This window comes from Coenobita brevimanus, chromosome 63 (assembly GCF_032717465.1).
Source record: "Coenobita brevimanus isolate Jiangsu-jjx chromosome 63, ASM3271746v2, whole genome shotgun sequence".
Taxonomy (NCBI): domain Eukaryota; kingdom Metazoa; phylum Arthropoda; class Malacostraca; order Decapoda; family Coenobitidae; genus Coenobita; species Coenobita brevimanus.
In genome coordinates this window covers 147,501-164,435 of record NC_137016.1, presented here as the reverse complement: position 1 = coordinate 164,435, position 16,935 = coordinate 147,501, and the positions used below count along the sequence as shown (strand labels likewise).

At 48.4% G+C, this 16,935-nt stretch overlaps 1 protein-coding gene across 3 annotated transcripts in view; it reads left to right on the top strand.

Moving 5' to 3' along the window:
* Positions 1–1,237: 1,237 nt before the first annotated feature.
* The window catches only part of LOC145404457 (bestrophin homolog 15-like), a 62,546-nt gene continuing 46,848 nt past the window's right edge, over positions 1,238–16,935 (top strand). For all 3 annotated transcript variants that reach the window (XM_080275977.1, XM_080275975.1, XM_080275974.1), the window contains exons 1-2: positions 1,238–1,474; positions 6,080–6,190. In XM_080275977.1, coding sequence (XP_080132103.1) covers positions 1,404–1,474; positions 6,080–6,190 — 182 coding nt within the window. In that variant the 5' untranslated portion in view covers positions 1,238–1,403. The remainder of the gene's footprint in view (positions 1,475–6,079; positions 6,191–16,935) is intronic.

Sequence of the window (16,935 nt, the reverse complement as noted above, 5' to 3'; positions counted from 1 at the left end):
CACGTGCTCTGAATCTACACGTACTCTAAATACACGTGCCATCAATCTACACGTGCCCTAAATCCACGTGCTTTTAATATACACGTGCTCTAAATTCACGTGCGTTCAATCTACACGTGCTCTTATTACATGTGCTCTAAATCCACGTGCTTCCAATTTACACGTGCTCTGAATCTCACGTGCTAAATCTACACGTACGCTGAATCTCACGTGCTTTAAGTCTACACGTGCCCCGACGCTCCACACGCTGTCAGATCCACATGTGCCCTGAAGGTGTACACGTGAATATACTGCAGGTTAATGAGACAGTATATTAAGTGTGGGTATACTTCTTCCAGGTATACTAAGTGTGGGGGTAACGCAAGTAGACCAAGTTTGGGAAATATCTACGTTTATTCGTATACTAAGTGTGGGTAAACATCTGTCAGGTATACTAAGTGTGGGTAAACATCTGTCAGGTATACTAAGTGTGGGTAAACATCTGTCACGTATACTAAGTGTGGGTAATACATCTGTCAGGTATACTAAGTGTGGGTAATACATCTGTCAGGTATACTAAGTGTGGGTAATACATCTGTCAGGTATACTAAGTGTGGGTAATACATCTGTCAGGTATACTAAGTGTGGGTAAACATCTGTCAGGTATACTAAGTGTGGGTAAACATCTGTCAGGTATACTGAGTGTGGGTAAACATCTGTCAGGTATACTAAGTGTGGGTAATACATGTCAGGTATACTAAGTGTGGGTAAACATCTGTCAGGTATACTAAGTGTGGGTAAACATCTGTCAGGTATACTAAGTGTGGGTAAACATCTGTCAGGTATACTAAGTGTGGGTAAACATCTGTCAGGTATACTAAGTGTGGGTAAACATCTGTCAGGTATACTAAGTGTGGGTAAACATCTGTCAGGTATACTAAGTGTGGGTAAACATCTAGATATACTAAGCGTGGGTAATACATCTGTCAGGTATACTAACTGTGGATTCCAGGTGGCATGGAAGGCGTCGTAACACTCTCTCCTGAGCGATTTATCCACTCCACCCTGATGCTTTTCTCCTTAGCATTTTAAATTCAACTTGGATTGCGTCAGTAAGATTCGGAAGGACACTGAGGGGTAACGGCAGAATAAATCGCAATGGGAGAGGCGTTACGAAGCCCTAAGCCACTGAGAAAAGCAAATCGCCTTGAAAGTTGACCAAGTACGAGAGAATAACCAAGCCCTAACGTGCAGGATAAATCGGTGAGGAACAGATGCTTGAACTGAGCTGAAGATTTGAAAAACATTAACTGCCAAGGTCCCGAATGGAGGTCAGGAATGGAGAGATGACCCCTTGACCCCCCGCCCTGACCCCTGCAAGCCCTTTTTGACCCCCCTCCTGGTGACTCAGTGGGTCCGGCGCCATGACCGTCACCTACACCAGCCACGTCGCCACATGCAAAGGCTTCGGATGCTTCTGGAAACTTCTATTCAGGTGAGGCGGGAGATTTGAAAGTAGTTTAGTTATTTATTTATTTTAATTATTTTATCCCTTCCCTGCACCTTCTTCACTGGTGGTAGGACGCCTTCACGCGGTGGCACTGATACAACTGGGTGGCGCAGCTGCCTGGTTATACAAACGTCCCTTAGCTACGTCCCTACAACAGCAACAGCAACAGAAACTGCTACTACTACTACTACTACTACTGTTACTACTATTACTACTGTTACTACTGTTACTACTGTTACTACTACTACTACTACTACTACTACTACTACTACAACACTGCTACTGCTACTGTTACTACTATTACTACTACTACTACTACTACTACTGCTACTACTATTATTACTATTATTATTATTATTATTATTATTATTACTATTATTATTATTATTACTATTATTATTATTATTACTATTATTATTATTATTATTATTGCTACTACTGCTACTAACACTACTACTATTTTCACTTTAGGCCAAAAATTAACTTTATTTATCCTGAATACTGAGCTATAGCTAGGACTTAATACAAGAACACAGCGCTAGTCACGAGGAAGTGCTGTGGGAAGGAAGTAGAGCCATAGCACTATCGTATTCTATTGTTAACGGGAAATTAACCACAAAAAGACGAGAATGTTTGGCAAGTGAAGATGAATGGACTCTCTCTCTCTCTCTCTCTCTCTCTCTCTCTCTCTCTCTCTCTCACACACACACACACACACACACACACACACACACACACACACTTACGGCTTCCTCATTATTTCGTCCCTTCTGTGTGGACGATTCTGTGTTTTTGTGTGTAAGGTACGAGTTTACATGTGCCCTGTGTGTACTTCTGTGTGTACGTGTGTGTTTACCTGTGTGTGTGTACCTATGTGTGTACGGATATGTTTACTTTTGTGTGTACGTATATAATTACCTGTGTGTACGGATGTTTACCTGTGTGTGTACGGATGTTTACCTATGTGTGTACGGATGTTTACCTGTGTGTGTACGTATATGTTTACCTGTGTGTGTGTTTACCTGTGTGTGTACGGATGTTTATGTGTGTGTGTTTACCTGTGTGTACGGATGTTTTCCTGTGTGTGTTTACCTGTGTGTACGGATGTTTACCTGTGTGTGTTTACCTGTGTGTACGGATGTTTATGTGTGTATGTTTACCTGTGTGTGTGTACGTATATGTTTACCTCTGTGTGTACGGGTGTTTACCTGTGTGTGTACGTATATGTTTACCTGTGTGTGTTTACCTGTGTGTACGGATGTTTATGTGTACTTTACTCATTCTTCCTTCCAGTGTTAAGTGTTGATCGCTTCATGAATCCGTAAGGTCTGTGTATTTATGTAACTCTCTCTCTCTCTCTCTCTCTCTCTCTCTCTCTCTCTCTCTCTCTCTCTCTCTCTCTCTCTCTCTCTCTTATTCCTCCTCCTCCTCCCCCTCCTCTTCCTTTTCCTCTTCCTCCTCTTCTGCAATAACACTCTCCTGTGGTGCCTCACGTTCATTGCATCATTCAGTCTGACATTCTTATGCTTCTCCTTTTTTCTTCTTCCTCCTCATATTTCTCCTCTTCCTCCTCCTCCTCCTCCTCCTCCTCTTCCTCCTCCTCCTCCTCCTCCTCCTCCTCCTCCTCCTCCTCCTCCTCCTCCTCCTCCTCTTCCCCCTCCTTCTCCCCCTCCTCCTCCTCATCATCATTTTTCCTTCCCCTCCTGACCGCATCACCAATAATGTCCCCTTCTTTTTCCTTTCTTGGCGTGATCTTTTTTTTACCCACACTCCCCCTCCCCCTCCCCTCTCCACCCCCTCTCCACCTTTCCCCCACCCCTCCCCCACCCTATCCCCTCTCCACCCTGCCTTACTCTCCCATTCCCTCCTTGACCCTATTCCATTCTCCTCACCCCACTCCTTACCCTGACCTACCTCACCCCGTACTCATCCTTCCTCCCGCCTTCCCACCCTGACCTACCCTTCCCTACCCTACCTCACCCCGTCCTCACCCTGCCTCCCCTCTCCACCCTGACCTACCCTACCCCACCCTGACCTGCATAAGAACATAAGAAGAGAGGTTAACAATAATAGCACCACGATAGGCACCTCCCCATCTTCCATCCCCACTACCTATGAATTCTTAATCAGGGGTCACTTTCCCCCCACTCGAACATTTCCTTCTCCTCCCCCTTCCCTTTCCCCTCCCCCACTCACCCTCCTCCCTTCTCCCTCCCTCCCTCCCCCTTTCCTGAAGCTCATCTGCTCAAACTCCCCCTTCCTTTTCCCCGCCCTCAACTCAGCCCTCTCTCTTCTCCCTCCCTCTTTCACTAACCTCCGCCTCGACCTCCCCCTACCCCCACTCAATCTCCCCCTTTTCCCCTCCCCCTCTCATTCTCCCCCCTCTCCTCTGTTGCCTACTCATTCTCCCCCTTTTCCCCCCCCCGTCCCTTCTCCTCCCCTTCCCTCTTCCTCCTCCTCCTTTCCCCTCCCCCTCCTCACACTCATCCTCCCCCTCTCCCCCGTTGCCTACTCATTATCCCACTTCTGCGCTTCTTCTCCTTGCCCTTCCCTCTTCCTCCTCCTCCTTTCCCCTCCCCCTCCACATACTCCTCCTCCTCTCCCCTTATCCCATTGCTCTGGTAATGCCCACCCGCTGCCGTTCTGTGTAACATTTTTATACATGTTATTATCCAGGAAAGTCTGGGTTAGGTTAGGTTAGGTTTGTTTATTGATGTCAGATTAGGTCAGAATGTCAGGTAGGCGAATCTGTTAGGTCGGGTAAGGTGAGGATTGGTTAGGTCAGAGATATAAACCTAGAGAAAAACAGCCTTTGCGTATACCGGTACTATAAAATTTAATATGTAAAGAGAACGGAAGTGCGTGGCGCCACGATACAAAGAAGAAGATTGCCTCGCGGGCACTGACCTACCACGCCTCGATCAGCAGTTCACTCAGCGCCTCTTCCCCTCTCGTCCCTTTCTATATCGGAAGTGGTACAGTGCCATAGTTACATACTGTATATAAATTACAAGTCTATATATATGTGTACTTAAAGATAATAACCCATTTTACATAACAACTACATACACATATACCCATTTACCCCCACCCAGGAGATTCTCTTTTACCCCTATTGGTTGGTTTGTTGGTTTGTCTGTCTGTCTGTCTTTTAGCAGGGTTACTTAAAAAGTTCTAAACGGATTTTGATGAAATTTTGTGGAAGGGTGGGCCATGGGTCAAGAAAGAATTGATTAAATTTTGGACCGGATCCGGCTCCATTTTAACGCCACTGGCACTGGCGGATAGTGGTGCTCTCTCAGCGCTTTCTAGTTTAATAATTGTTACAAGAGGGACTAGCCTACTTGCTTCGTGATTATGAGTGCCGGTAGAGACAGACAGACAACAACAACTATGACTTACACACAATATATCATTCCCTCTGTCTGTCTTTAGCCAGAGCCTTAATCCCGTAAGGGGTGGCCATAGACAAATCGCCTCCATGTCGCCCTGTATTACGCTACCCTCCCCGCATCTCACACCCGCCTCTCCAACATACCTCTCCACTCCATCCCTCCATCTCATCCTCGCTGTCACCCTCCCTCTCCCCCCTCCACCATACACTCTCCTCGTTAGTCTCTCACCATCACGAGCCGCAGCCCTGCCTGGTAAATTGGTGTAGGCACGTAAGCACTACTCTGCCTGATGACGAGTTTGCAGAAGCGTTGTTACACTGTTCCATTTCTTTACGTCAAACTATACATCGTGTAATGATATTGTTGTTAAGAGAGAGAGAGAGAGAGAGAGAGAGAGAGAGAGAGAGAGAGAGAGAGAGAGAGAGAGAGAGAGAGAGAGAGAGAGTGAGAGAGAGAGAGAGCTTGTTGCTGTAATTACCTTGCCCATCCTTCCCCCAACCCCACCCATCCTTCCCCCTACCCCACCCATCCTTCCCCCCACCCCACCCATCCTTCCCCCAACCCCACCCATCCTTCCCCCCACCCCACCCATCCTTCCCCCCCACCCCACCCATCCTTCCCCAACCCCACCCATCCTTCCCCCCACCCCACCCATCCTTCCCCAACCCCACCCATCCTTTCCCCCACCCCACCCATCCTCCCCCCTCACCCATCCTTCCCCCCACCCCACCCATCCTTCCCCCCACCCCACCCATCCTTCCCCCACCCCACCCATGCTTCCCCAACCTTCCTCTCTCCCATCCCTCTCGCCTCACCTCACTCAATTCTCCCCTCCCCTCTCTCTGCTTAATTCTCCCCCACTCTCCCTGCCCCTCTCCATCCCTCCCTCTCCTCTCCCTCTCTCCCCTCTCTCCCCTCTCTCCTCCATTTACCTTTCCCTCTCTACCAACCTTACAGTTAGGGATTTGGATGGAAATTTGATTGTTGCCTTTCGTGAGAGAGAGAGAGAGAGAGAGAGGAAACTGCTACTACTACTACTACTGTCAGTGATAATAATAATATCCTCCTCCTTCTCCTCCTCCTACCACCACCACCACCACCACCACCACCACCACCACCACCACCACCACCACCACCACCACCACGCACGTGCAGTCGATACGCACTAATTCGGTCCTTGTCTCTCGCTGGACAGATGGAAGGGCAGTATCTACAAGCTGGTGTGGATGGAACTTCTAGCCTACAGCTGCATCTACTACCTGTGCAGCCTGACGTATAGGTTCGCCCTCAACGATGACCAGAAGAGGTGAGAGAAAGGGAGAGAGAGGGAGAGAGAGAGAGAGAGAGAGAGAGAGAGAGAGAGAGAGAGAGAGAGAGGGTGGGGGGAATGGTTAGTAGGGCAAGCAGACAGACTGACAGACAGGGAAGGATGTGTGGTGAAATAGTGTGGTGGTTGGAAGTAAGAGAGAGAGAGAGAGAGAGGTGGACTCGATAAAGGCAGCTTATATAAAAGAGAGATAATTAAGTAAAAAGAAATTATTGAAACAAAGATATAGCCATTTATAACAAGGTATGAAGTAAAATGAGTATGATCAGTTATATTTTCTTTTTATTCTTTTGCCTGACGCCGCTTACTGTGTGTGGCGATCACTTTTACACACACACACATACACACACACACACACACACACACACACACACACACACACACACACACACACACACACACACACACACACACACACACACACACACACACGAGAGCCAAATTCAGGATCCGTTCATATCGAGATGCTTGACCATATTGCGTTTAAACAAGACAGGAGGTCATAGGCAGAGAGAAAAACAGAGGAAGACAGTTCCAGAGTTGACCTCTTGCATACATGAAGGACTGGGAGTATTGGTTAACTTACTTCCTGCCTACACCTGCCTACCTGCCTGCCTACCTACCTACCTACCTACCTTCCCACGTCTCCACCGACTGACCTACCTACCTACCTAAACTGGAGGTCATAGGCAGAGGGAAATACAGAGAGAGGAAGACAGTTCCAGAGTTGACCTGTTGCATACATGAAGGACTGGGAGTAGCGGTTAACTCTTGCATCATCGAGTAGGACGGGAAAGGGGTGAGAGTGTGCTGCCAGATAAATCGCTAAGAGAGATGTGTTAGGGAGATACTGACACCGTGCAAGATTATTTTAAAGTGAATAAGTCGCTGAGGAAGTTGTGTGAGGAAGATTTAGATCCCGTGGAAGATCATTTTAAGGTGTAGCACTCGGAATAAATCGCTTAGGAAAAGGTATTAGGGAGGTTTAGAGACGGAGAGAATAGCCGTCTAATGCCCGTATTATCGACGGTTAAGAAAGCTCCCTAACACCTTTTCCCAAGCGATTTATTTTGTTTATTACACCTTATTGTCCTTTCATGAGTTACCTAAATCCTTCCAACGTTGCTACACACTGCATAAATAGCATACAAAATGATGTTAACCAGCCGTATCCAAAAATAAATCGCTAAGGAAGAGGCGTTAGGGAGCTTCCTAACGCGACGAGAATAGCAGTGTCATGTTTCTCTTGACGTTTACTGCTCGATCACTGTCAGCATCAAGCCACCCCACCGGAATGTGATGTATATAGAGAGAGAGACGTGGAATTGGCCTTTATATTGTGCTAGTCACGAAGAAGTGCTGAAGGATGAGATACAGATGTAGTAGTATTGTCTTTTTCTGCCAGTGAGTTACGTGAATTGAGAATGGCAGAGTTAGATGAGTTACTTGAGCATGTGGAGTTACGTGGAGAGACAGACTGACATATGAGGAAGTGAAGGAGCGTTGTGGTGTGGATGTGGATGTGGAGTTACGTGGAGAGACAGACTGACAAATGAGGAAGTGAAGGAGCGTTGTGGTGTGGATGTGGATGTGGAGTTACGTGGAGAGACAGACTGACAAATGAGGAAGTGAAGGAGCGTTGTGGTGTGGATGTGGATGTGGAGTTACGTGGAGAGACAGACTGACAAATGAGGAAGTGAAGGAGTGTTGTGGTGTGGATGTGGATGTGGAGTTACGTGGAGAGACAGACTGACAAATGAGGAAGTGAAGGAGCGTTGTGGTGTGGATGTGGATGTGGAGTTACGTGGAGAGAGAGACTGACGAATGAGGAAGTGAAGGGGCGTTGTGGTGTGGATGTGGAGTTATGTGGAGAGACAGACTGACAAATGAGGAAGTGAAGGAGCGTTGTGGTGTGGATGTGGAGTTATGTGGAGAGACAGACTGACATATGAGGAAGTGAAGGAGCGTTGTGGTGTGGATGTGGATGTGGAGTTACGTGGAGAGACAGACTGACAAATGAGGAAGTGAAGGAGTGTTGTGTTGTGGATGTGGATGTGGAGTTACGTGGAGAGACAGACTGACAAATGAGGAAGTGAAGGAGCGTTGTGGTGTGGATGTGGATGTGGAGTTACGTGGAGAGACAGACTGACAAATGAGGAAGCGAAGGGGCGTTGTGGTGTGGATGTGGATGTGGAGTTACGTGGAGAGACAGACTGACAAATGAGGAAGTGAAGGAGCGTTGTGGTGTGGATGTGGATGTGGAGTTACGTGGAGAGACAGACTGACAAATGAGGAAGTGAAGGAGCGTTGTGGTGTGGATGTGGATGTGGAGTTACGTGGAGAGACAGACTGACAAATGAGGAAGTGAAGGAGCGTTGTGGTGTGGATGTGGATGTGGAGTTACGTGGAGAGACAGACTGACAAATGAGGAAGTGAAGGAGCGTTGTGGTGTGGATGTGGATGTGGAGTTACGTGGAGAGACAGACTGACAAATGAGGAAGTGAAGGAGCGTTGTGGTGTGGATGTGGATGTGGAGTTACGTGGAGAGACAGACTGACAAATGAGGAAGTGAAGGAGCGTTGTGGTGTGGATGTGGATGTGGAGTTACGTGGAGAGACAGACTGACAAATGAGGAAGTGAAGGAGCGTTGTGGTGTGGATGTGGATGTGATAGGAAGTGTTTGGGGAAATACACTGAGGTGGTTTGGCCATGTGGAGAGGATGGAGAGTGAGAGACTGACGAGGAGAGTGTATGTGAGTGAGGTGGAGAGGGGGAGAGGGAGGGGGAGGCCAAGGATGAGATGGAGGGACGGAGTGGAGAGGTACCGTGTATGAGAGAAGGGGGTGTGAGCTGGGAGCAGGGCAGTGAAACGGCTGGGGACAGGGCGACATGGAGGCGATTTGTTTGTGGTCGCCCCTTACGGGTTTGAGGCGTCTTGCAATGGACATAGATATAAGGTTGTGCTAGTCACGAAGAAGTGCTAAAGAATAGAGATAGAGATGAAGTATTGTCTTTTTGTCACTGAGTTAGGTGAAGTAAGCTGCACAAGGATGAAAAGATTGGACAAGTAGAATGAGACTAACTAGAAGAGTGTGTGAGTGAAGTGGAGAGAAGAAGATGGAGACCTGGGAAGAGATGGAGGGATGGAGACCCATATGAGAGAGGGGATTTGGATTGAGGGCAGCCATATGGTAGGGGACGGGACGACGTGGAGGCGATTTGTTTGTGGCCACCTCTTATGGGATTAAGTATATATAAATGTATAAATATATATATATATATATATATATATATATATATATATATATAGAGAGAGAGAGAGAGAGAGAGAGAGAGAGAGAGAGAGAGAGAGAGAGAGAGTCCTATATTGGTATAGGAAATCATTAAACCCTTAATGGATGTTGTTTTTTGAATTATTATTATTATTATTATTATTATTATTTATCGATTGTACTTAAACAAGAAGGATGGAAGGAAGGAAGAAGGAAGGATGGATGGATGGAAGGAAAGAGGGAAAGAATTAAGGAAAGAAAGTTGGAAAGGTGGATGGAAGGAAGGAAGAAGGAGGGAAGGTAGAAGGAAGGATAGACGGATGGAAGGAAAGAGGGAATGAATCAAGGAAGGAAGGTTGGAAAGATGGATGGAAGGAAGGAAGGAAGGAAGGAAGGAAGGAAGGAAGAGAGGATGGAAAGAGGAAAAGAATTAAGGAAGGAGGAATGGTTGGATGCAAGGAAGGAAGGAAGGATCGATGGATGGAAGGAAGGAAGGAAGCAGAGAGAGAGAGAGAGAGAGAAAGAGAGAAGAGGAGAGGCAAGGAGAGAGGGAAAGCATAAGATGGAGGGAAGGAGAATGGAGAGAGAGAGGGAGGAAGGGAAGGAGGGAGAAAGGGAGGGAGGGAGGGATTCTGGGTGTGAGGTGGCGGAAGAAGAGAGCAGGAAGAAGTGAGGACGAAGAGAGAGAGAGAGAGAGAGAGAGAGAGAGAGAGAGAGAGAGAGAGAGAGGATAATAGGAAGAATAAGTACTTGGATTGAAGGGGTTAATTACAGAGGACACACACACACACACACACACACACACACACACACACACACACACACACACACCTGAGTGCACGCATGACCTTTTTCTGGCAAATTCTCTCTCTCTCTCTCTCTCTCTCTCTCCCTCTCTCTCTCGTTAGCGCATTGCCTTGCCCCTAACAATATTTCCCTCTTTTTTTCCTTCCTTTTCCTTCCTCCTTCCTATTTTTCCTCTCCCACCACCTCTCCACTTTCTCTCCTCTTCCTCCCTCCCCCTCTACATTTCCTCCCCTCCCATCTAATCTCCCTTCCCCCTCTCCCCCCTTCTCATATCATCCCCTCCACTGTCATGTTAATTCCTCCCCACTCCCTGCCTTCCATTCTCCCCTTCCCCCTTCCACCCCATCCACTACTCTGCATTTCCCTTCCCTCTCCCCTCCATCTCCCTCCCCTCTTGTCACCCCCTCCCCTCCATCCTCCTCCCCTCCTGTCACCCCCTCCCCTCCTGTCATCGTCTCCTGTCACATCTGCTATCACTTACAATCCCCCTTACTCATCCATCCTCCCTTCCTCTCTCTCCCCCCTTCCCCCTCTTCCTGTCTACTCTCCTCTCCCTTCTCTCTTTCCTTCCTTTCCTCCTTCCCTCCATCTTCTCTCTTCCTTCCCTCCATCTTCTCTCTTCCTTCCCTCCATCTTCTCTCCTCCTCTCCTCGTCCTGTTTTCAGTATTGCCTGCCTGCCAATCCTTCTTCCAAATTCTTCTCCCTTCCTTCCCCTTCCCGTTCAAGTTAGAGTGAGGTGGTGTGGGTTGAGATGGGGTGTGGTAGGGTGGTGTGGGTTGAGATGGGGTGTGGTAGGGTGGTGTGGGGTGGAGTGGGAGAGGGTAGGGTGGAGTGAGGTGGCGTGGCGTGGGGTGGAGTGTGGTGGAGTGATGTGTAGTGGGTTGGGGTGGGGTAGAATGGAATGGGATGGGGTCTGGCAGAGTGGTGTGTGTTTGGTTGGGGTACTGTATGATCGGGGAAGGTTTGGTGGGGTGGGATGGGGTAGGGTATGATAGGGTAGGGTGTGGTTGGGTGGGGTTACGTGTAGTGTGGTGTGATATTGTGGTAGGGGGTGGGGTGGGATGGGCTTGGGTGGGGTGGGGTGGTATGGGGTTGCGTGAAGTGAGGTGGGGTATGATCGGGTAGGGTAGGGTAGGATTGGGTGGGGTGGGGTGTGGTGTCGGGTGGTGTGGGATGGGGTGGGGTGTGGTGTGGTGGGGTTGCATGCAGTAAGGGGATCGATGTGGTGGTGTGGTTGGGAATGTGTGGCGTGTTATCACTACCACAGGAGCATAACACCAGATAACACCAGCACTCTCACCTGTCCTATCTCTCTCAGGTGGCAGAGTAATTTTGCAAGGATTGTTTATATACAGTACCAGAATAGTAACCAAGGAGACTCATGCAAACACGACTCAGCATTGTAACTGTAGGAGTGGCCCGCTTGCTGTTTTTTTTTTTTTTTTTTTTTTCAAACATCCCTAACCCCTTTTAGCTCAGTTGATGGCCAAGTGTAGTGAGGAGGGTCGATTTGGACTAGTAACCAAGGAGACTTTTCCTCAGCTAAAACTGATAGAATTCATACACTCGTGTCTTAGTATTCAGATTTTGGAGTGGAGCATTTGGACTAGTAACCAAGGAGACATATTCCTTCCCCATAACTAAAACTTACCGAATTCATGCACTCTTGACTTGTATTAAAGTTATGAGAGTTGACCAGTTCCGTCAGATAAACACAAACAGACCATAGATAAGGACTTGATTTTTAGCCCTTATTTCCTCATTTAGCAGAGTACTTTAGCTTATCGTGCAAGTCCAGAGATAAGACATTAGATAAGCTTGACCCTTTAATCCCGTCAGGGGTGGCCACAGACAAATCGCCTCCATATAATCCTGTTCTCTGCCATCATACTGCCCTTCCTCTTACTCAGAACTCCCCTCTTGCACATATTTCCACTCAAGGCCCCATTCTCATCTTCGGTGCCCCCTTCCACCTCACTCAAACACCCTCCTAGTCAGTCTTTCATTCTCCCTCCTCCACCCCATTCCTCCACCTCATCCTTGGCATCCCCCTGTCCCCTCCACCTCACTCATACACCCTCCTAGTCAGTCTTTCATTCTCCCTCCTCCACCCCATTCCTCCACCTCATCCTTGGCATCCCCCTGTCCCCTCCACCTCACGCATACACCCTCCTATAGCCTATTCAGTCGCATCTGCCGAGACGTGCCTTAGCTTTTGAAAACTAGCCGCTGATTGGTCGTCCCAATGCATTCATTATTTACATTTTAAATTATTACATTAGTTACGATGACAGTTTAACGATAAGACTTCCCAAATTAAATATTATATAATAGTTATTTGTATGGATTAATTTAAAAACGAGGCCTTACAAAATTTATCAGATGACTGAGATACCGATACGTGTGAAAAACTTGAATTCTCGAGACAAATCAAAACATAGCCAGGTAAAGATTCATGTGAACTTTGATTTTTTTTCCTCCATTTTCTGGCTAATTAAGGTAGATTATGTCATTACTGCGACATTAGGTAAAATATGACTGAGTAAAACAGGGGAACTCCAATAAATATGACGTCATAGGTCCGAATTCAAACACCGTCTTCCCAGCGATTTATTTTGCCTGTTCACATTCGGTAGTAGGGTGTTTTTATCAGTTCACTATCGACCCAGTGTACACCAGTAATACACAAGAGGATAATGGAGTGTAACGTGCAAGATAAATCGGCACGGAAAAGGTGTCACGCAGTCTCCATTCCATATTTCCCTGTCCATACGTGATCAGCCATCTTGCTTCTGAATTATTTTAAACTCGAGTGACATGTGAGATTTCCTAAGATTTGCTCCTTAGCGATTTACTCATGTATGTTACTTACTTCGGGTGTATTGGTGTTGTGATGAGGAGGGGTAGACTGAGGTGGTTTGTGATGAGGAGGGGTAGACTGAGGTGGTTTGTGATGAGGAGGGGTAGACTGAGGTGGTTTGTGATGAGGAGGGGTAGACTGAGATGGTTTGGGTGTATTGGTGTTGTGATGAGGAGGGGTAGACTGAGATGGTTTGGGCATGTGGAGAGGATGGGGGATGACAATTGGGTGCGGAAAATGAGGCCAGGGTCATGAGAGGCAGACCGAAAAAGACCTGGGACGAGGTCATAGAGTGTGACCTCAGGGATAAGGGACTGAGTAGGGAGGCTGCCAGAGATCGAGCAACGTGGAGAGCCGCCATTAGGTGACACAGACCGACGCATAGAAGCATGTTTAAAGTATTGAAAGTTTCTCCTTCACCCCTCACCCCTCACCTTTCACCTCCTCCCCTCATACCTCCCTTCCTCCCCTCTCATCCCTCCCTTCCTCCCCTCTCATCTCTTCTCTTCTCCCCTTTCATCCCTCTCCTCCTCCTCCTCCTGTCATCCTAATCCCTCTTTTCTCCCACCTCCTCCTCCTCCTCCCATCACCCTTCCTCTGTCCTCTCCTCTCTTACGTTCTTCTCTCTTCTCCTCTCTTCTCCTCTCTCTCATTCTCCTCTCCTCTCCTCTCCTCTCCTTTCCTCACCTCTCCTCTCCTCTCCTCTTCTCTTCTCTTCTCTTCTCCCCTTTCTTCTCCTCTCCTCCCCTCCATTCTCCTCTCCTCTCTTCCCCTTTCCTCTTTTATCCTCTCCTCCCCTCCATTCTCCTCTCCTCTCCTCCCCTCCCCTCTCTTCTCCTCCCCTCTTCTCTCCTCTCCTCCCCTCTTCTCTCCTCTCCTCCCCTCCCCTCTCTTCTCCTCTCCTCTCCTGCCCTCTCCTCTCCTCCCCTCCCCTCCCCTCTCCTCCCCTCCCCTCCCCTCCCCTCCATTCCCTTCTCTTTCATCTCCTTCCCGTCCCCCATCCCTCCCCTCCTCTCCTTTCATCTTCTGTCCTTCCCTTGCCTTGGTCCATCTAATAACACTCCTCCCCCTCCCCCACACCATCCCCTTCCTCCTCCCCTCATACCCCCTACCTCTTCCTCGCCCCTTCCCCTCCTTCCCCCCTCACCCTAGCCCGTCTCCTCGGAAGGGTGAAGTCACAGGGAGGTTAGGAGGAGGGTGGGACAGACGCAGAGGACAGACGGTGAAAGAGGACAGGTGAAGGAGACAGTGGTGTGGTGTAGGTGTGGTTACATGGGTGTTACGAGCAAGGAGTTAATTAGTAAGCCTTCCTCCCACCTCCAGTCCTTCTCCCCTCCTCTCCCCTCTCCTCTCCTCCTTTCCCCTCCCTTTTCTCTCCCCATGCTTCTTCTTGCTCTCCCCTTTACTCCTTCCTCCCTCACCTCTCCTTCCTCCCTCACCCTTGTTCCCTCTCGAGTCGATACTAAACTATCCTCCTCTCCCTTCTCCTCCCTTCCCTTTTCTCTCCTTCCTCACCCCTTACTCCTCCCTCACCCCTCTCCCCTCCCCCTCCCTCACCCCTCTCCCCTCCCCCTCCCTCACCCCTCTCCCCTCCCCCTCCCTCACCCCTCTCCCCTCCCCCTCCCTCATCCCTCTCTCCTCCTTCCTCCCTCACTCCTCCCTCCCCCTTCCTCCCTCATGCCTCTCTCACCCTTCCTCCCTTACTCCTCTCCTCCTCCCTCCCTCAACCCTGCTTCCACTCGAGTCTATACGATACTACGAACGCCGTGCCTGGCCGCGTAAAGCTCAATCGCAGGAGTGGATGGATCAGATACTGCGCTTTTTCTGTTGCCATCGTGCCGGGTGATAATCGATATTTTTTCATCTTCGTCCGTCCACAACAGATGAAAAAAAATATAGGCGATCTTGTGTGTGTGTGTGTGGGTGTGGGTGTGCTCTGTTATTATGATTATTGTTATTGTTATTATTATTATTATTATTATTATTATTATTATTATTATTACTACTACTGCTACTACTACTACTCTTATTATACTTTTTTATTATAATATTTATATATTCTGCATTGCTATACTCTTTCTACTCAGACTTGGCCAAAAACTGCCATCTCGCCATATTGCACATTGAGTAGTGGCACGAGATTAAAACTAGAATACGATGCTAGTCACGAAGAAGTGCCATGAAAAAGACGTAGAGCCGTAGAATCGTCTGGTATGGACCTTCGTGAAACGGGCAGCAAAAGGACGAAAACTGGGCCAAGTGAAGGTGAAAGAACTACAGAAAATCCCTCTTGATATTTTGCCACTGGTGGTCTGATGGATTTACCCTCGAGTTGTGTGTGTGTGTGTGTGTGTGTGTGTGTGTGTGTGTGTGTGTGTGTGTGTGTGTGTGTGCTGAGGGTCTGAGTGAGGTGAAACATGCATCATCTGAGTACACGATAGTCAGTTTCTTTTCACTTGACGGGAGTGGGCGACCCTGGCAGCATTGAACGCTGTGTTGTTGTTGCGTGATAATTGGATGATGCTAATGAGTCCCAGGCACGCAGAGGCCGGCCTGTGGTGGTGCCTGCTCTGGTAAAACTGAACGTGTGAGGCCTCCTGTGCAGCACCGCAGTGGCCGCATCACCAGTCTAATGCCGACAGGGTGACTGCTTCCGGCCAGTTTCCAGTTCAGGCCGGCTGGAGCGTATGTGGCCATGGCAGCCTAACCGGTTTGGTCCAGCACTCGCCAGCGTCCAGTTACATGTCAAACACTTCGGGTACACACTGAGACGAGCCAGAGATTCTTCAGGGAGTTCTTTGAAGGTTAAGGAGATATCCGTGCTGAGGGAAGGTTAGGTTTGTGTGGTGGGAGTGACGTATGTAAATAAGACGGTAATTAAACTTAGTCATTACTCCCACTTATACCTTCAGATTCCTTCTTCATCAAATGTACTCACGGGTATGAAAATTTCGTCTTTTAATCGTAATCCTTCTTGCTTTATGGTACCCTGTTTATTGGTTATTCCTGTACCAGCCTCCTTGTTCATTGTTTACGTCAGCTTCCATCGCTCTCCACTCACCTTTAACTGTATATTTTCCTTCAGTTTCATTCCCCTTTAAACCCCTCATGGTGAAGACAACTCTGGTCTTGTACTCCAGCCAATGCCAGATGATGTATTAATCTGGTAATGAGTGTAGGAGCCTGAGAGTTAATACTGGAACCATCAACCCACTCATGATCGGCACAACTCTAGTATTTGCAATGGCATCAGGTGCCGTTGCGAGTCGGTCGAGTTCCTCTGTTTTAACGGGATCAAACATGACCATCCGCGTCCAGGACTGAGCTGTGACCTTAAAAGCAGCACTAAGCGTCTGCAGTGGCGTAGCCGGAGGGGTGGCCAGGGTATACGTGGCCACCCCTGACACTGGCCAGACACCCCAGTGGCCACCCCAGATTTTCAGGGGAATACCTCCAGCCTCCCATGAACAGTTGTCCTTGGGCCGCCCCGCTAATGGGCTTGGCCACTCCATGTAAGTCTTAGCTACTCCCCTGCTTGTGTGGCTGACATCAGGCTGTCTGAATGTGGCCTGTACACGCGGCTGAACAGGCTGGCCTCAGCGTGTATGGCGCCCTTTAGTTATGTGGTAGGAATGTGTGTCCTTGGTTACTAGTCACATCAGCCCTCCAGTCTGACTACACATGGCCACAAACCAAGCTGAGATGGGTTAAGGACCTTTTTTAAGTTAGATTATTGCCTTGTGGCTGCTGTGTGTTGTGTCCCAGTGTGCAGTCCCATGAGAGC